The sequence below is a fragment of the Rhipicephalus microplus genome, chromosome 1 (genome assembly GCF_043290135.1).
Source record: "Rhipicephalus microplus isolate Deutch F79 chromosome 1, USDA_Rmic, whole genome shotgun sequence".
Lineage (NCBI taxonomy): Eukaryota > Metazoa > Arthropoda > Arachnida > Ixodida > Ixodidae > Rhipicephalus > Rhipicephalus microplus.
The window spans coordinates 156,327,202-156,348,618 of record NC_134700.1 but is presented as its reverse complement, the minus strand read 5'-3'; the positions used below and the strand labels follow the sequence as shown (position 1 = coordinate 156,348,618).

Below are 21,417 nucleotides of genomic sequence, written 5' to 3'. Positions count from 1 at the left end.
GCATGGACGGACGCAGGAGGGGAAGCATGAACGAACGCATGGACGGACGCACAGATGGACGTGTGGATGCACTAACAGACGCACGCACGGACGGGCGGATGGACGCACGGGCGGCCACACAAACGCACGCATGAACGGATGGAAGCAAGAACGAATGTACGGACGGATGCTTCGCCCCACTCTCTATCATTCACTCCGTAGATATGCTGCCATTTTTTAGAGAGAGAAAAGAGAAAAGACACGACATTCGCCACAAGTGTGGTGTCTTTTTTGTCAATTTTGTCCCATAAAAAAGTGGGCTTTTAAACCATATGGTATAATGATCAGTTACCAACTAGCTCAGCTCTCAACCTTATTGAATTAGACGTACCAATTAGACGTCGGACAAGGTCATCTGAGATTCGGACACAGTTGGTGACCAACTGGAATCGCCATTCCGCTTCGATAAAGTATACCTTGTAGTGAATAAGAAAGGCGTTGATATCATCAGCTCAGCTATCATCAACACAAGAAGAAGGCACGAGATCGGCGATCAAGCACCGTCACCTGGGTTCGCCTGCGTTCCTTTAGAGCTACCACCCGCTTGCTGAGTCCTTCAGTAAACCCCCTTTACAATTGGTGGATCGTGCTAGGTAACTGCATCACCTACAACCTGGAACTCCGATCCCGCACCCTGCCGTCGACCATGCAAGTTGACGCTGCCCAACAGACAGCACCTCTCGCGGCCGCTACTTGCCCCAGCCCGTTTCACCAGCGAAACCCCCCGATCTTTTAGGGCGCCGAAGAACAGGACGTCGAGCACTGGCTGTCGTCCTACGAAAAAGTCAGTGGACCAAACAGGTGGGATGACGCTGCTAAGTTGAGCACCGTCAACTTTTACTTGGCTAATGTGGCGAAAATGTGGTACACAAACCATGAATCCGAGTTCGAAAACTGGGCCACTTTCAAGCAGGCAATATCCTCGGTTTTCGGTCGCCCTGCCGTGCGGAAGTTGCGCGCCGAACAACGCCTGCGCTCACGTGCACAAAGCCTGGCGAAACGTTTACCGCCTATATCGAAGATATACTCGATCTCTGCAGGCACGTCGATGACGCAATGAGCGAAAGTGCCAAGAGCCAGCACATTATGAAAGGCGTTGATGACGACGTCGTTCAAATGCTCCTAGCGAAGTCTCCTGGCATGGTGTCTGAAGTGGTAACTCTGTGCCAGAACTACGACGAATTGCGACTGCAACGATCTCTCACCCGTCGTCCATTTCAGCCTAACCAACCACTCGCTGCACTGGACGTTGTACCTGACCACTCCCGCCTTCTAGCACAAATGAAAGTCTTTGTGCGTGAGGAGGTCGCACGTCAGCTTTCCCTCCTGCCGTTTTGTCAGCGCCAAGAGCCCCCGCAGCAGCAGCAAGTGCGACCACCGACACCGTTAGCTCCCATGCTCCGACATACACTTCAGGACCAGATTGCCGAGGCTATGCCAGTGCCCTTTCAGCAGCAAGTTGTCGCTGCGCCTCTTACTTATGCTGACGCAGTAAAGAGGCAGCAGCCACACCAGCCCTCGGCGTTCAATGGACTGCCGCATGTCACCGCTCCTATTCAGTCTTGCGTCGCATGGGCTCCTCCCCTCGCTACCACAGCCTCGACTCAGCCGTATGCCGCGTGGGCGGCACCCCTCGCTGCAAATGCCTGGCGAACGCGCGATAACCGGCCGATCTGTTTTGCATGAGGCGGCCCTGGCCATATCTTCCGGTACTGCCGTCGTCGCGTGCCCGCCTACACAGACGTCCAACCACAAAGAAACTACATGGACTGACCCCCTTTTGGTTATGAAAGTTCGGATCGTCATTCAAACACGTCTTCCCGTGACAATCCGGCAACTTCGTCTCGTCGCTCACCTTCACCCAATCGATGCTCCTTGTCACCCATGCGCCCACACCAGCCCCTCAAAATGAGGGAAACTAGCCGTCGCAGTTCAAGGGGCAAGAACTGCGCTATCGAAATGTTCAAGTCCTCGCACCTTGCCGTCAAATAACGTCGAAGTTTTTGTAGACGGCGCCCATGCATACGCTCTTGTGGATACCGGTGCCGCTGTGTCTGTTATAGACGCCAAACTTTGCCGCAAGCTCCGAAAGGTGACCACGCCACTTGATATGATGTCCTTACGTGCAGCAAATAGAGAACCTGTTCGACCTATAGCCGTCTGCACTGCCCGACTCACAAATGCGGAGGACCAATACATTGTTGAGTTTATCGTCCTTTCCTCGTGCTCTCATGACATCATACTTGGCTGGGATTTCCTATCGCGTAATCGTGCCGTTGTAGATTGTGCCCGTTCCGCACTTGAACTGCTTCCGTTGTTCGACCAGCCCTACGACCACACTAATCAAGCCGCGCACAAGGTAGTTGTCAAAGAGGACACTGACATTCCACCGACAACAGCTGTTTTGCTCCCTGTGGTCTCCGACGGCATGCGTGATGAAGTAGCAATTTTTGAGCCATCAAGCCTCTTTCTAAGTCGGAAACCACTTCTGTTCCCTTATTCACCCCTCTCAATTTCTAATGGAGCCAGTGCTCTCTGCCTTACCAATCCCTTCCCGCACACCATCAAATTGTTTAAAGGCGGAGTCTCTTGAATGCGTACAGCCCATTGATAACGGACAAATTTTTACCGTGCCGCAAGAATCATCCCAAAGTGACCTCACCGCCGTCAGTGCTCTTAACCACTCTGATCTACAGGCTTCTAAAGTGTTCGATTCGGCAATCGCAGACGAGCTGTCACCATCTGAACTATCTGAACTCCTCCAACTGCTGTACCGGTACCATGAATCTTTCGATGTTGTTCAACCTTCACTTGGCCGCACTTCTACCACTCTACATTACATCGATACCGGTTTCCATGCGCCACTACGACAGCGACCATACCGTGTGTCTGCGGCAGAACGCCAAGTTATTACCGAACAGGTGAACGATACGCAGCAACACGGTGTCATTCAACCTTCACAAAGTCCATGGGCCTCACCTGTAGTGCTCGTTAAAAAAAGGATGGTTCCGTTCGCTTCTGCGTAGATTACCGGCGCCTAAATAAGATCACTCGAAAAGACGTGTATCCTTTACCCAGGATTGACGATGTCCTTGATACTTTACAAGGGGCCGAGTTTTTTTCATCATTACATTTGCGCACAGCGCACTGGCAGGTCCTCTTTGTAGATGCCGATCGACCAAAAACAACCTTCATGACACCGGACGGTCTGTATCAGTTTAATGTCATGCCCTTCGGCCTCTGCAGTGCGCCTGCCACCTTCGAGCGCATGATGGACTCGGTTCTTCAGGGTTTAAAATGGCAAATCTGTCTCTGCTATCTCGACGATATTGTCATCTTTGCGCCAGACTTTGGAACACATCTCGAGCGCCTCAAACACGTCCTCACGTGCCTGAAGAATGCTCAGCTCCAACTCAACCTCAAGAAGTGTCGCTTCGCTGCTCGGCAACTTACGATTCTTGGGCACGTTGTATCAAAGGACGGTATACTTCCAGACCCGGCTAAGTTACGTGCTGTCGCCGACTTCCCCAAATCAACGACTATGAAGCAGTTACGAAGCTTCGTGGGGTTATGCTCCTACTTTCGCCGGTTCGTGCGCAACTTCGCCTCTATCATTGCGCCTTTGACCGAACTTATAGGCAACACCACTGATATTTCGTCATGGTCTTCTGAGTGTGACCAAGCCTTCTGTATCCTTCGTCGTCTCCTCACTTCGCCACCAATACTGCGTCACTTCGATCCTACGGCAGCAACTGAGGTCCACACCGACGCCAGTGGTGTCGGCCTCGGTGCGATTCTCGCGCAACGCAAGCCTGGATTCGCCGAGTATGTCGTCGCCTACGCCAGCAGAACTCTCACCAAGGCTGAATAAAAGTACAGCGTCACCGAGAAGGAATGCTTGGCGATAGTTTGGGCGCTTGTCAAGTTCCGCCCATACCTTTATGGCCGTGCTTTCGATGTAGTAACGGACCACCACGCATTATGCTGGTTATCTTCGCTTAAGGACCCATCGGGTCGTCTTGCCCGTTAGACTCTTCGGCTTCAAGAATATGACATTCGCGTTGTATATCGTTCCGGCCACAAGCATACCGATGCTGATGCACTGTCACGATTTCCCCTATCCCCGGACATTGCATCTGTTTCCTCGGACAACACGTTGTCAGCTCTTGACGAGGACACCATCTCTTCTGCACAACGCAATGACCCATGGATCGCTTCGCTTCTTGACGCGTTATCCGAGGCACCGATACTTCCAACCACTCGAACCCTTCGCCGCCAGACTCCGCACTTCAGTATTCAGGATGGCGTTTTGTACCGGCGCAACTATTCAGCAGATGGTAGGAAATGGCTACTAATAATTTCCCGAACGCTGCGCTCTACCATCTGCGCGTCGTTTCATTCCGACCCGCAATGTGCTCACGCTGGTGTTTTCAAGACCCACGAGTGCCTACGAAAAGGGTATTACTGGCGCGGAATGTTTACCTTCGTCCGCCAGTTCATTCGCGGCTGCCACGAATGTCAGCGGCGGAAAAGCCCGCCACATCCTGCAACAGGTTCATTGCAGCCACTTCCATGCCCAGACCGCCCATTCAACCGTGTAGGAATCGACCTCTACGGACCACTACTATTAACAACGGCAGGCAACCGATGGGCTATCGTGGCAGTGAATCATCCAACATGGTACGCTGAAACTGCTGCTCTCCCCACAGCTGCAGCACAGGACGTCGCAACTTTCATACTCAATCGTTTTGTGCTTCGTCATGGTCCTCCTCGAGAACTCCTCAGTGACCGAGGGCGTGTTTTCCTCTCCGATGTAATACAAGCACTTCTTCAACAGTGCCGTATTGTTCACCAGAAGAGTGCAGCCTACCACCCACAGACGAACGGCTTGACTGAGCGGTTTAACCGTACTCTGGGGGACCTGCTCGCTACGCATGTCGCTTCTGATCAAACAAACTGGGACCTCGTTCTTTCATTTGTGACATACGCGTATAACACCGCTACGCAAGTCACTACCGGGTTTTCCCCGGTTTTTCTCCTGTACGGTCGCCAACCATCGCACACCATCGACACTTTACTGCCATACTCGCCAGATCCCTCCAAATGCAAGCCTGTCTCGGAAGCCGCTCGTTACGCAGAAGAGTGCCGCAAGCTAGCTAAGCGGTTTACTACATCCGATCAACAGCGCCAGAAGGAGACCCGTGACGACGACCATCGTTCTGCACCAACGTTCGTTCCTGGAGCACTTGTATGGCTTCATGTACCGCCCTGCGCCCCTGGTGTATCACCCAAGCTACTCTTTAATTATCATGGTCCTTACCGCGTGGTCGAGCGTACTTCACCCGTGAACTACGCCATTGAACCCCCCACGCCACCGAGCGAACGTCGTCGGCGTGGACGTGATATCGTTCACGTAAACCATCTGAAGCCCTACTTTGACCCGTTTGTCCCCACGTGTTAGATTGCCAGGATGGCTTCAACATTTTCGCCGGGGGTAATTGTAGTGAATAAGAAAGACGTTGATACCATCAGCTCAGCTATATAACACAAGAAAGAGGCATGAGATCAGCGATCAAGCACCGTCACCTGGGTTCGCCTGCGTTTCTTTAGAGCTACCACCCGCTTGCTCAGTCCTTCAATAAACCCCCTTTACAACCTGCTCAGTTATGGGCTCTCTTGATTATTTATTCCGTCGCTAGATGGCATTGCTGCCCAGGCAATCCTAAAGGCCCAATTGTGTAGCCGCAGCGGTCGGACAAAAGCCAGATCTAAAACTTTGGGGATGGGAAAAAGCTGTTTATGATCGCTATGAAAAGAATGCATAAACTTGCAGATAATGGCGTTTAACTCTGCATTGGTAGGGTCAATGAAACATAAAGCATGCCAGTACAAGCCGCGGTAATCGTTTGGTGCGAGTGTTTTGCGATTGCTGACTGCCAAAGGTATTCATGCGTCGCCCACAGTGCGACACTTGGCGCTCACCGCAAGCACACTGAGATTGCGCGGAAATTCGCACGGCCAACCAACTGAGCGCTGACCAAACACGTGTGCTTGTTGCCTTGCAGAATGCGGACGCTTTAGTGGTACGTCGGTTCCATCACTTCCGTCGCTTGGTTCTGAATGACTTGACACACACAATGTTGCCAAGCAATGTGAGAAGCAAGGTGGCAGAATCAGGGCAATGAATATAAATAATTTGCAAAGAATGTGCGCATCTATCCAGTCTGTAAACCCTCCATGGTGCTCGAGTGCTGACTATAGTAGGTTGAGGGATCGAATCCCGTGATAATTTTTACGAATGGGTAGCCAAGCTTTCATTAAAATTTACCATTCTACCTGTGGGCCTGAATTCTGCCGGAGTGGGATTCTTGCGATGAATAAATGAGCATAACTTGGATGGTTCGTTTATTCCGTGATAAAAATATAAAGCAGCTATTTAACCCAGGCGACAGAAAAGAAGATACACAAACGGCGCTGAACATGCAACGTGAACTCGGAGTTGCAATTTCTGCGCCCTGTGTGTTTCTTCTTTCCTGTCTCCTGTGTTGAGGTATGGTTTGAAATTTTTATTATGAAACCTCATTGACTCGCCCAATCTGCTTGCCTTCCGTTCGTTTCTTCGTTTGGCACAACCTTTATAAAAATGAAACTATAGGAGATAAAGATGCTAAGGAGGGTCATAGCGCGGGTCGCGTTTCAGCAGATTTGATGCAGAATGCGAAGCCTTATTGATAGGTCGGCTGCCCATTCAATAAAATTTTCACTTGCTAAGTGACGCACGCTGGCAAACTAGGGCCCCAACCTCATCGTCATGGCTGCGAGCGGCAACACTCCCAGGGTGTGCATGCAAATTTATACCCCTCTCCCCCGAACACACTAAGTGTCACTGTAACACAATGAATAAGAGCATTGGGTGCGTAATCCATAGGTTCCAGCTCGGTCCACAAGTGTTAAAGTTTGAGCAAGTCGGTTGTTTGTACTTGAACAGGTGTAGCGCATTACGGAATACAAAAAAAGGGGCTGAGCTGATCAACACAAGAGGACAGAGCACTAACGGCCAAGTGACAACTTTCCACCCAGTCGGTAGTAAGTTGTCTCTTCGTCCACATGTTTTCCCGCATCTTTGTCACAACCTATAAAGTTCACCTCAAACAGTACCGTTAACGCGATTGTAAAATCCTTGGTTTCATTATTCGGTGGTTTTCATCAGAATTTCGTCAAAAAGCATGGCTGATCCATTTTTCTAGGAATCGGTATAACACAAAAGTGAGACATGTCATGACAGAGGTAGTTGAGCGTTTAATGTGCATTGTTTCGCGAAGGGGTGAATGAATGAATGCTACAGCAACGAATCGCGAAGTCCCGCGTAGAATGGCAAGAAGCTTGAAATTCGCAGCGCCCTCCTCCACAAAAAGCACTCATGAAATGAGCATGCACAGGGCAAATGTGGACGACCAGCTTTCGCAGATGGACACTTAAAACGCGTTGTTCAAACAGAAATAAATACGCACGAAACGAACATACAATTTTACACGGAACAACCGTGAATAACTCCCTCAATTCGTGATTCTTCGTGTGGGAACAGCGTGCTCTTTTCGTAAACCCGGCCGCGGCAGCAAAAGAAGTGACCTTTGTGTCCTCCCGAATCACGAGTCTCATATTCGCGTGTGCTGGACAGACCACGCTCTGTGCAGGCGGCGCTCAACAAAACGCAAGAGGCGACAAGCTTAGCGCGCCCAACGCGAGCGCGTCGCGCTACTGACGACGAAAACTCGCCGAAGTTAGAGCTCTGAGGTCTACTAAAGGGCTTCCCATTAGCAAGCTTGACAACGTACGTTCTGTGGCCGAGTGGTTTGCGTCGTACGCTGCAAATCGTATACGGTCGCTGGTTTGATGCTCCGCAACAGTGCCTTGTGCTGTCGTGTTTATTTTAGGAGAGAAGCTCCTTAAAGCGTGGGGTAAGCGTCCCATCGTAATGGTATGTAGCCACCTCTCGTTAGTACTTGAATCAGCCGTAGTGGGCGGTACTTGTACATTGAACGAAATGCATATACGCTGAAAAATGAAAACGGTACGATACTAAAGGACGTTACTTGTAATATGATAAATAAGAAAAATCGCAGCATATCCATGGAGTGAGTGATGATGAGTGGGGCGAAGCGTCCATGAGTCCGTCCGCTCTTCCTTTCGCGCTTTCGTACGCGCTTCCGTCCGGCCATGCATCTATCCGTTCATCCATACGTCCGTTCATTCGTGCGTTCGTCTGTGCGTCCGTCCATCCATCCGTCCATGCCTCAAGCTCTGTGTTCGTCCATGCGTCTATCCGTCTGTTCATGCGTCTGTCCATCCTCTCGCGCGTACATCCATACGTCCGTCCGTTCGTGGATTCGTACATGCGTCCGTTCATTCTTCCTTCTATGCGTCAGACAGACAGACAGCCAAACACGGTTAGACGCGGCCAGTGGGTATTCATGGTTTGCCGAAAAATGTATCATACGCGCAAGGCGCGGTAGCTTGCGCTCGAAGACGGAACCCCGATGTGCGAGCGCGCGAAAAAATAGGAATGACGCTACACGAAGACGCTAGCGATCGCGTGTTTGTCGGCGGTGCCGTACGCTAGGGGGCGTGGTGTAGCAAAGCAAAAGCCGTTTTGGCACACGTGCGTGTTGAGAAGGTCGGCAGATTAGCAAGGTTGCAGAACGGAGTGCGCGCAAGGCGGCGGTAGCTCGCGCTCGAAGACAGAACCCCGATGTGCGAGCGCGCGAGACAGAAGCGTGCCGTGCAGCTGTGAGGCAGTGCCGACAAGATCCCAGCCTACGACAGCGGGAGGTCGAAGCGACGCGGCAGCGGCGTGCAGACCCAGTTTCGCCCCACTCTCCATCATTCATCCCGTGGATATGCTGTCATTTCTTTTTTGAAATGTGTCAGTACATTATTTTTATAACATCACCTTTATGACAGAAACACGCCAGTGCAGGGACCTAGGGATTACATGTTTTCGTGTTAACAAAAACAAGCTCTCTAAACTTCCTTCCTTCACTTTTATCAAGCTTTTTATATACACCTTTATTCTAGTAAAAATATTACTCGAGAATAGCCTACGCCAGTTGATGCGTTTTTTTTTGTTTTCTTTGCACTAAGGCACAACACACCTGCAGTAATTTATTATTCTGGGCGCATACTTTGCAACTATCGTTGAGCAGCGCTATGCAGATGTACGTTCAAAAATGTGGGTATGTGCGTCAAAGTCACTCCCGCTCATTCTCGTGCCAACAGTTTCATAGCCACCTCGGCTACTGCCCGCAAAGCAACGCCCTGCTGGATGCTCTGACGGGCATCGAGACATTGATGCTGTACATCCGGTTGCGTGGGATTCCGATCACCGAAGAATACGTGGATGCGTTGCTGGAGATTTTCAATCTGAATGACATCGGAGATCATCTAGTCGGCACGTATAGGTAGGCACAATTTTCGCAAATTACGGCACTCGATTGCCTCATACTTACGTCATGTGGTCGAGTACTCACGCTCTTAGAAAGGAAGAAAAACTTAGGCGTTTCTCGAGCTTCAACATCAAGAGTAGAATGCGATAGCGTAACTGGGCTTATTGCTGATCACATTCAGTTGCACCGGAAGGAAAGGAACATTTGTGCTCGTAACATATTCTGTTTGAAGGTAAACGCAACTGCAAATGCCGCTGCGAAATTTCCACAAAACCGAATCCCTCATTTTTTTTAAAAATAACGGGCCGCTACGCGTTTGTATGAGGTGGCAAGTGTACCTGCCGAGCTGCACAGTCTGTGCTGGGTTCGCTGGTGTAAACCACCCACTTGCTGCGCAAGTCAAATATTTATTCTACAGTTATTCTACAATTCTCACATGCAATAAACTACATGCGTTAAGGAGACTCCTCTCTATAAATTCTTATAGCGTTTTCTTACGAAAATGACGTTAGCCCTCCAATGGTAGAACATCTGCCTGTTACACAGCCTTCCCGGTTTTGATGTTCACTCAGACCGAAGATCGTATATTAGTTATTTGCCTGTATCTTGAATTCTTACGGTCGTAAAATCCCAATTTTCACCTCACAGTCAACGAAGGCACCGGCGACTCCGATGCAGACACCTGTATTTCGGTGAAACAATCTGTTTAACGCTGTCGCGTTAAAAAGAATTGGCGTAACCGTAAGATTATACTGTTCAGCCAATCATGACACTGCCTGTTTCCTTCCTGCAGGTTTTATCTGCAACGCTTTTTTATATCTTCCCGTCACAACACTAAATATCTCGTTCATTTCTCTGCCACTGGCCCTTTACCTGAACTTCATTTTTACTGCGCATACATATTCAATTGTAATTTACACTTCTGCCACTCTGTTTTGTTAATTAGGGAGAAGCGAAGCTTACTTTCAGCCAAGTCAATGTGCGTCACCTTTAATTGGGAAAAAGTAGGTCAGTATGCCGGCCAAATTAGGGCTTTGATCAAAGTGCCTATTTGGAGCTGGTAGCAAGACATGATGTGTTGGAACAAATTTGAGTCATCCTGTTCTGTAATGAATGATACAGCTTGCCAACTATTCAGGAGAATTTGTAATTCCTTTGTGTAAGCTGCAGGAATCTCTGAAAATTGAATTAGTCCAATATTTACAGCCACTAATTATGGTGCAGTAGGTCAACAATGAGTCTACTAGTGGTATAGAGTGAAACGCGAACAGCCGAGTGCGTGGATACGAAGCGAATATACAGCTGCGTAGGTTCGCGTGTCGCCTTACGGAAGCATAGTGGGCCCTTCTATGTTTGCAAGAGGCATAATTTATGGCGTAGTGGAGGCCCAACAACTGAACTGGCTGTATACCTTCAAGGATACTTTGAAACAGCCAACGTTACACGCATAGTCATTCATTTTCTTACAGCATGGTTCTGGCATGAGCCGAGAACCGATGCTAGCACAGCACGACGATAGTTATAGCGCGAGGACAGAACGACGACAAAGAGACAAGAAGGACACGAGCGCTCGTGTCCTTCGTGTCCTTCTTGTCTCTCTTTTGTCGTTCTGTTCTCACGCTAAAGCTATCGTCATGTCATACCACCTAGCCCAAACTGCCACACTGCTAGCACAGCGTTTGAGAAGGCAGTGTTTAGGGAAATCCAGTTTTCCTATCACGTGGCTCTTTTGAGGGTGAGGCTCAAGCGTTCTCCAAGCTGTTTCTTTTTAAATGCAACCAACCTCGTGAAATGTTCGTCAGACTGCAGACTGAAATCTCTTGTTTTTCGTGCCCAATAATTTGGCAAAAAGCACCTCACTAATTTATTGTTTCCTTAAGAAACAATATAGACAGAGTGGCTCGACTAGCAACTTCCCGACTGGTGAAGAATATGTCTTTAGAATAGCACTAAGCCTGCTTATGAAAGTGTGCAGGCGCCTACATGCGTTACTGCCACGTGCATGTGCAGCGCCGGGAACCGGCGCAAGCTGTGCCTGTGCGTGTCGCTCATCGGCATGCCGAGGATGCTCCTGCTGGACGAGCCTTACTCCGGAATAGGAATCCTTTCGCGGAAGCGAATTGTCAAATACATTAGCTCCCTGCAGAGGCGCACGAAGATTTCTATTGTGCTATCCTCTCACAGGTAAGAGACTCGAGCTAACCCATACATGGCGAAATAGAGTAGTCTAACCAACGAAAGTCAACATCTTTGAAAACAGAAGCGCTTTGCGCCAGCGTTCAGCGAATTTTTTCGACGTCATTTTTTTTCTCACAGAATTGATGTCAGCAAAACGCAGGCGAAAATGTTACCAAAATTATTTTAAGTATTCTTGCCGATAAACTTAAGGTGAATAGAATTAACTTGTGCAGCTGGCGATGTTGCAATATCCGGCCTCATCCACAGCTTGCGCACAGAAAAGAAATAGTTCACGGCGTCCTTTATGTATACACCTGACCCTACAGAAAGGCAGAAGCAATCTATTTCTTCTCAGTCGATTAATTAAACCATTCCCACTGCCCTCCAAGTGATTAGCGCACTGAACGCAGTTATGCACTGCCTCCACGATGGGAGCCACCCGCCTGGTTTAACACTGCCTCCATGATTGACCCACCTTTGCCCAAACGATGATGTCATGCAATGACGGCACTATTCGACGACCTAGTTAAGTCATAATGACAAAATGTGGTTGATCTCAGACATTATACTCGCCAAGGAACTTAGGTGGGAATGCATAGTTTCCTAAACTTAACCCTATGGGGGAATGGACCCATCACGTGTGACGTCATCGCGTGGTTATATTTTTGTAGGAATCGTCTTGACACTGCCAACGCGGGACGCTGTTGAAGTTTCATGTTTGATGACGTATATGCCTTTTGATTTAGTAATAAATAAAAATATTTTTTTTCTGCGGCTAAGCTCTGCCTGCGGGTCTCTGTGGTTCATTATAGCGAGTGTTTTTAACAATGGGCGGTGCACCAACTTATTTAATGTAAACTGAAATGAAGCCCAAAAATTCGTTTTACCTACGATGCGAAAAACAATTACGAGACACCACACTTGCTGTCGAAGCTTCAGGGAACCACTTTGTGTTGGCGGACTAAAGACAATCTGTTCAAAACTCGCTAAGTATATAACGAAGGGCACAAATAGAACTGCACACATGGAGCAATTGCCAGTTCGGAGCTGCCCTTACAACACACTGCGAAGAGGATTAAGCCGTGGCAGAGGCTTATTCGCTACCACCCGCAAGGTGGCGGTAACGCGCCCTACTTAGACGCACAGGGCATGGAAGCCACAGACCCCACGAAGGTCACCTCGTTTACTGTAGCACCCATGCTTAGTAACTGTGCGAGTGGTAAGGCTGTTTTCATATGACAGTCTAATTTGCTGTTATTTCATTCACTGATTCCCCCTTGTGGCGAAACTGTGACTTTTCTATATATTTACGAAGCAATATTCTTGTTTCGCTGTAATGAATAATGGGCTCTGAACTCTGTCATCTGTAGCCTCGCAGATGTGGAGTTTCTATGCAATCGCATTGCCATTCTTGGAGACGGAAGGCTGCAGTGCCTGGGTTCGCTGGCACACCTGAAACAAAAGTTCGGCCAGGGCTACACTATCACCGTGAAAACATACCCGGACCGCAAACAAGACATCTTGTATCAGCGAGATGTGGCCCGGGAAGTCAGGAAGAATTTCCAAGACGTGGAGCTTATGCACAGCTACGAGGCAAGTTTCGTTAAAACAACGTCTAGAGTTACCCTCTCAAGCTCCTAGTCATTTATGTCAGAATTGCTAGACACTAAGGAGCCCCACTTCTAATTTCATGCGGACTCAAGTGAACTGTACAAGGAGAACTTGCCGCCATTTCATTGTGATTGTGGTGACCAGGATGAGAGCATAAAATTGGTAAACCTAATTCGTTGTGGCTATGCCACCGTCAAGATAAGGTTCCGCTTGACATTTTCTATGAGTACAAAAAATATGTGCGCGGAACTCTTGCAGAGCTTCGTAGCAAGGTAGTCAAGGATGAAACTTAAAGACCACAAGCTACCCTATTACGCTTGTACAGCCGTCAGCACCTTTAATCTGAACGCTCCGACGCGTGGTCTCGACTCGCTTAGAAGTCAACGTCACCAAGCGTTGAAAGTGATATGCTTCCTGCAGTTAAGGATAGATGCAGCGCACGTCTGTTTCACTAGTAAATTTCTGTTTCCAGTCTGCCTGACCAGCGGGTTGAATGCACTCACTTAGCATCCCATTTTCGCCAAGTATTGCTCGTGGCCACGTTATCACGTGCCCATGGCGTTCTTTCCTGCACGAAAAGTGCGTGACCTGCCGCACGCAATGGTTCATTGTCGAGATAAATATAAGACAACGAACGTCATAGGTGCACGCGATAACAGAGACACGAGCGAAACGTGGCGAAAACTGGATGCGAAGCGAATGCATTCGACCCGCTGGTCAGGCAGACTGGAAACGGCAATGTAATAGTGAGCTTAATCGATTTACACGTCCCGGACGGCTGCGTACGGCCCTGGACACCGGCGCCGCATTCGTTTTTCTAGGGGACGAACTGGAATCTCCGCCCACTGGTCCGGGATCGCTCGGGCGCATGTTCGCTTTTTTGCGTGCCTGGCGGCCTGCGGGCGGCCCGGGACCGTCCGAATGTTTTCTTTCAGACAGCCGGCAGCCGACAACGTGGGGCGCATGCCAGTGCGGCCACCTTAAGTTAGTCACAGAAATGTTTGACGTGCTCTTGCTCTCTCTTTGCTTTCCTGTCCGCTTCTTGCATGTTTCTGGATTTCGCATTGTGTGCGCACACAGTTCTTGTCATCGGTGTTCTGAGCCACGTCGAGGATGTGCGTATTCTTGAAAGTCGGGCAAACACGCGTTATACTCGCTAATAGAAACAGCGGTGGAACTACTGGACTGGTCTATGGTGCGCACGTGCTCGAGTAGTTCACTTACAGTAAGTTGCATCACAGCAGAAATAGGTATTATTCACTACCTAACTGCTGCTTAGGTTGAAATTAGGTCAGCGTTGTGGCCTGTGTCACAGCTATGGAGGGAGCAGACAGCATAGCCTGGCATAGGAGATGCCACAGCGGATGCAGCCAGCATGAAGCGCGCAGATGGCCTGAGGCCGATCGGGCTCGTTCGGGACTTTAAGACCACGTGCATATGACGTAGCCGCCTATGAGCCGAGGCGTCTGCGGGCCGCTGGCGAGTGATCCGGGACTTGGTAAATCGATGAAGCTCAGTGAAACATACGCGCGCTACATCTATCCTTAACTGCAGCAAACATATCATTTTCAACGCTTGGTGGCGTTGACCTCAGTCCAAGCAAGCTGAGGACACGCGCCGGAGCATTCAAGTTAAAGGTGCTGACAGCTGTACATGCGTTCATGCAGAAAAGCTGGAGAACGCTGTATAGCTTCGCTTCAACCACACTTCCAGGAAAGAAATACTTGAAGGTGTATGACTGACTGTTCCAAAGTATCCTAGAATGCCTACAGCAAATTCTGCTTCGAAGTGCTTTCTACGACATATTGTTTTATTTTAAATGTTCCGAAATACCTGATAATAAGTCCGTAAGGTTGCACGCGTACCGGCGCAGCTGCGTACTTTGTAATATTGCACGTTTTGGCCCCTGGTGCAATTTTAAGATTCTGCCACGCATTACAAAATGCTTCTAACAAAATGCGTTGTTTTATATTTCATATCCTTCAAAAACCATTTTGTCATAAAGGAGCGCTTTTAAAGATTGTATGAATCAGATAATGCCACGTGATTGTGACGTTGGAGAAAACAATTATTGGTGAACTTGTGCCAAGAAAAATATTGATACTGAATGCGTAACGGCGCGTAAACTAATCGATCGTCAAGTGATCTAATTAGCTGTAAGGCGTACAGTGAAATAAAAGAGAACCAGAGGAAGAGTAGCAGGATCACTTTGTTGCGGCGGCAACGGAGGAAGTGAAGGAGCTGGTGGCAGACGCCTCGTATGCAATTGATGGTAGCGAGATTTCATGTACACAAATGCCAGAAGGGGGCACGCGACCCATAGCAATGAGTAGCGTTTACACTGCTGCGCACCATGTGTCATGACAACCGAGGTTACTGGTCGACATCAATGTCACTGGTCGACATCAATGTCGGGTCTGGGATCGACGTATGCTCGCGAGGAAATATCGGCGGCGTTGTGTCTTCGACACGGTGCACAACCATTACGTATTTTGTATTCACAAGCATAAATGCCTGTAAAGCAGTTCGGCATTTATGCTTGTAACCTGAAATATTTCCGGAGCATTGTTAGTGGCTGCAGTAATCCTAGGATAAACTCTTATCATTAGCAATGTGCGCGTAATCTTATCGCACGATTCTAAATCATTCGGGAACTTTTCGAGATATCTCGGCACAACCTGTGCTAGGCAATTCTTAAGCATGTAACAAACGGGTCGTTGACACAAAAACAGAAACGGGAGCACTTTTGTGCCAATAGTATCGAACCTCAAAGAGCCGCATCGCTTCTTTTCTGGAGTGCAGGGACTGCTTGAGTTCCGGGTATCCCGGATTCAGATGCTCTGGAGCGAGATGTTCACCCGCATGGCAAGGATAAAAAAGCGCTTCAAGCTGCAGGACTTCTATATCACCGACACTTCACTAGAGCAAATCTTCCTCAGTGTGACGCGCAAGCAAGTGAGCGAGGCAGCCGCTGCAGCACTACGACGGACGAACAACCCATCTGCGACCTCTCTGGGTATATGACCAGGCTAAAGCTGAAGAGATAGGTCCACGCGTTTCAATTATAGCCAGACCAAACGGCGAGCAGCATACTTGTACATACGTAATATCCTGCCAACAACAGTAATAAAAACGTATATGTGGCAGTTTTTAATGTGTACTTTTTACGTGTTGCTTCAGCGCATTGGCCGGGACCAGATCACTACGAAAAACAAGCGATATTTTCTGAGCGTAGACATGTACACTGATCTTCAAAGCTTACAGCAGTGTTTAGATTCAGTCGTTACCTGGTAAAGTGTCTTTGCATCGTATCAAATGAGTTAATTGATAAATAATTGATAAACGTGTTTTTGATATCGTGGTTTAGCAGTGCCAACTTACAAGCTTGTTTTTGTTTTTGATAGACGCAGTATTATTGAGAAATACGACAGGTCAATGAATGTAGAGGGTATCTTATAAGTTGTCACATCAATGCAAATGGGAAGAAAGAGAAGTGGACAAAAAATTACTTGTCGTTGAAAAAGACCGAACCTACAACCTTGAAATAACGCGTCCGATGCTCTACCAACTGAGCTACAACAGTGGCCTCCCCCCCTCCCCCCTTCTACTTTGTGGTGTATATATGTAGAATATCGGTATCACTGTGTGTTGGTTCTCATTGATATTGTAGTGAATAATATATTGGCATATATTGCGTTAACAAAGCACCCAAATTTACAGCACGAGTGGTCCTCTATTAGATAAAACACTACAAGGGGCACCGTTCATTTCGGACCCTCGAACAGTGCGTCGATAAAAAAAATGTTCATGCTTGGCCCAAGTCTGTCAAAAGGAGTGAAACTCTCGATCACCGGTGGTTTTACGTAAACTTGAGCCACTGTGATTTTGCAAGATTTAAATCCAAGTATGGCGGTTACGCTAGTGTTCCCCTTAACAGTACGCATGATATCTGTACATAAATATTGTAGCACTGATGTAGAACGAACCCGGTTTCTCGCAGGTGCTCACTAGTAGGCTGTCTGCTTCGCCATATAAAGTTCATAAAAGTATTAGGTAGTGAGATGGCGATGATCTGTATTTAAACGCAAAGTTACGTACACAATTGCGACACGACACAGTGGGCTCGAGTGATTGAAAGTGGAAGTAGTCGTGCTAACACTATTATGTAAAGATGGGTCAATGTGTTTTAAATGTACGTCGTTATTCTTTCATTCTTATCTGGTTTATCTCTTTTGACAAGCACTGAATTTACATTTTCGTTATAAGTCAATATCTTTTAGGCAACAAAAGGAACAATGAAACGCTACCCCCGTACATGCGTTTGAATCGACAGTTGGGCGGGTCGGTGCACGTAACATTATAGCGAGAAAGTAGAAAAATTTTCACCATCTCCCTGAAGGAAACCGTGATGGGATGCGAAGCAGCAGTGGTGCTCAAGGCGTTGACCCGGTTGAAACAGGCGTCGACGCGGGTGCTGGAAGAACGTCCGCCAATGCGTTTGTCCATCCATGCTTCCGTTCGTCCGTCCATCCATGCGTCCATCAGCCCGCTCGCACGTTCGGACACACGGACGAATGAACGCTTCACCCCACTCATTATAATTCACGCTATGCATATGCTGCGATTTTTTCATTTCGAGTGATATTGAGGACACTGGTGGGAGTGGCGGTGGACAACTACGGAACCAAAAATGGTCGATGGTGTGGTAACGGGTTTAGTTGTAAAAAGAAACGCGCTGCCACGCTGGCGCCTCTGTCGAAAGCAAATGACCAGAAGCATCATAGCAGTTTTACATAATGTTCGACAGATATTCTAGAGCTCTTCTGGGGGAATTCCACCCACCCCTTTTGTATTCAACAAAGAAACTTCCGACATATGTAGTAGCACTGCTATACTACAGTGTTATTATCAATCTCATCTGATTCAAAGTGCTCTGGGTTTCATGATATATGGATGTCTTACAGTGGCAGCTCAAAAGAACGAAGGCAAGTCAGAAACACAACATCACCGTTTTTAGTGCCTTTTGTGTTCATTTTTATATGCGCAGCAGCTTTTTGTCCCACACGTGCCATGCCGTACGTACGTGCATCTGTACGAACGTGCCGCGACGTGTTCTCCTCGTCACAGTTGTTGGAGCTCTGCCAAGGGGGTTAAGCCGCAGCTGCACATTCACATCACGCTCCCCTCACACGCTTCTGTCGCAGATGCACCCTGACGTCACTCTCACCGTCACACGCAGCACGCTCGCCCCAGCACACGCACCTGTCGGCTCCTTCACCCACTCCCAACACACTTCTCTGTCGCTGCACTTTCTCCACCAACCGCAACGCTCGACTCTGTTCAATACTTTGTTCAATGTAAAAGTCTATCTATCTATCTATCTATCTATCTATCTATCTATCTATCTATCTATCTATCTATCTATCTATCTATCTATCTATCTATCTATCCGCCTACGGCTTTTAGCTCTCCTGGTCGTTCCGTTTGTGCTATAAATACCGAATTCCGCATGGCATAACATGATTGTATGGCGAGTATAACTGGCTAGTCATAACATGACTGTCATGTCAAGTCATGAATGTCATGATTTACATTTCATGGTCTTGTTGCTCTTGCGGTGGTTTCGTTCACATGAGATCATGCAAAATCGGTATGATATGAAATGACTGCACTGCGAACACAAGTGACAAACTCTAACGTAGAAATCATGACATGCTTGTCATCTAAACCATGTAAGTCATGATTCATGACTTAGCTCCATGATCATGGTACACTTGCTGTCGTTTCCCTATTCACATACACCACATTTGGTATTACGTGACGTGAATGGATGACGAAGGTATATGACTGGTGCAAACATGATAATCATGAGACGCATGTCATGTAACAACATGACTACATGCCACACTCATGATGCGCTCGTGGTCGTTTCGCTAGGTTCACATGCACCGAATTGGGTATTACGGGACGGGAATGGATGACGAAGCTATGTGACTGATGCAAACATGATAATCATGAGATGCGTGTTATGTAAGAACATGACTACATGCTACGCTCATGATGCGCTTGCGGCCATTACGCTAGCTTCACATGTACCAAATTTGGTATTACGTTACGTCAACGGATGACATGTAACTAACACGTCCAAGCATGATAATCCTGACATGCGTGTCATGTAACAACATGACTACATGCCACACTTATGATGTGCTCGCGGCCGTTTCGCTGGGTTCGTATATGCCAAATTTGGTATTACGTCACTTGAATGTATGGCGAAGGTATGTGACTGGTACAAACATGATAATATTGAGATGTGTGTCATGTAAAAACATGATTCGTGCCACACTCAAGATGCCAAAAGACTTCTACGTGACCCGGCGCGCGTGCACGTCGGCGTTCGTTTCGTCGCGTCACGCCGGCGACTCCACGCCAGGCGCCGATTAGCCTGGCATATACTCGCAGGCGCACGGTGCGCTGCGTTGCTTTGACGCATGCGCGTTTGAGCGCGCTTTGCGTCCTTCCGTCACGAAGCTAAACAGACGTCGTGCTGTCTGGGTAACGTCGTTCCAGGCGTCCGTGGTCGGACTATAGAGTTCTCGCGTTTTGCTAGAGTAACGTCCCTGCACGCAGCGTGCGCACGTGTGAATGTTACGTGTGCGCGCCGCCGTTTCACTAGCTTCACATATACCAAGTTTGGTATTACGGTACTTTAATAGACGACGAAGGTATGTGACACGTCCAAACATGATAATAATGATATTCGTGCCATGTAAAACTTGACTATAAGCTATGTTCATAGCCCACTCACGGCCATTTCGCTAGCACTACATATACCAAATTTCGTATCAAGGGACGTGAATGATGACGAAAATAAATGGCCCGTACAAACATGATAATCATGACATGAAAGTCATATACGGCATAATTTACCCCCGCTTTGTAATGCTGTGCTGATTTTAAAGTGACATATCAACCTTCCTCATTCGTGCTTCGCAAATCAGCAATTCCCACTGTATGTGGGATCTGCCGAATCTTTCCTTTTTACGCAGTGTCATGCTAAATAGGTGTCACTGAAGATAAAACTTTACATTCAACTACTTCTAAAAAGATACATTTTATTTTCTGGCTAAACCAATTCTTTTGACGGAAGGATCACCTGTGTTTTTTTTTAAATTAAGAAAAAGGTATACGCGTGAGAGAGAAAGTTGGGGGATCCTAATCTACATCTTCAAGTGTTGGATGCGATAGCAATATTTTGTCCCTAGTGCGTGCCTCAACAACTTAGTGCGTACTTCAATTGTTTGATGTTACACAAAAAGTTCAAATTGTAGATTACTGCAATGTAATTCATAAAGGTGAAAACTGCTTGTGTCTAGGAAGCATTCACAGATGGCTGCATTATGTATAACGGGTGGCATGCTTTAGATCACGAGCACTTATGCACGTGAAATTTCTTCGAACTTGCTATGGAGCCACCACATGGTCCTAAGAGAATATGCGCAGTAGCGTGTGTGTGTTTTGTTATCGGTGGCTGGCTCTAAACTATTAAGTGATTATGATGACATGTTCTGATGGCCGATGGCAATGTACGCTTCTACCAAGCAATATTACTGCGATATTACCAGTTTCAGTTTGAAGCCTGTATGACGCGTGGCCATAAAACATGAAGGTTGTTTTCCTTGCATTTCCAAGCAGAGGAAGTTACTTTAACTGTGTATCTGAGCAGGCGTATGACTGTGTGGTAGAACGCCTGCTTGCCACAAAAGCGGCATATGTACGATCCTGACTTCTACCCACAATTTATTTTATTTGCGTCTTTGAATTTTTAGGCAGCGCTTAAGATGATTTTTTGCTCACAAACAACGGCGCCCATGCAGACACTGATGCCGACCGAAGAATTTCTGTGAAACGAGCTTTTCAATTCTATAGCATAAACATTTGTTAGGGTTCAACGTCTCAAAACCACGCCATTAGAAATTTCGACAACCTGGGGTGGGAGCCCGAGTTATGGTGTCAAGTATCAAAGTAGATTTTTCAGAATTACGGGGCACTGTAACACCGCGCGGTAGCTTGTGCCCTAATAATTTGAGGTAAGCTGCTCGGTATATGCCGATGGAGGCGGAAATGTTGTAGGCTCGTGTGCTCA

The 21,417-nt window shown here is 47.8% G+C and overlaps 1 protein-coding gene across 1 annotated transcript in view; it reads left to right on the top strand.

The window, feature by feature from the left end:
- Positions 1-16,316, top strand: part of LOC119177799 (phospholipid-transporting ATPase ABCA3-like) — an 84,697-nt gene extending 68,381 nt beyond the window's left edge. Inside the window, exons 24-27 of the mRNA XM_075867635.1 lie at positions 9,316-9,497; positions 11,493-11,666; positions 13,031-13,253; positions 16,074-16,316. Of these exons, the coding sequence (XP_075723750.1) occupies positions 9,316-9,497; positions 11,493-11,666; positions 13,031-13,253; positions 16,074-16,295 (801 nt within the window). The 3' untranslated portion in view covers positions 16,296-16,316. The remainder of the gene's footprint in view (positions 1-9,315; positions 9,498-11,492; positions 11,667-13,030; positions 13,254-16,073) is intronic.
- The last annotated feature ends 5,101 nt before the right edge of the window (positions 16,317-21,417 follow it).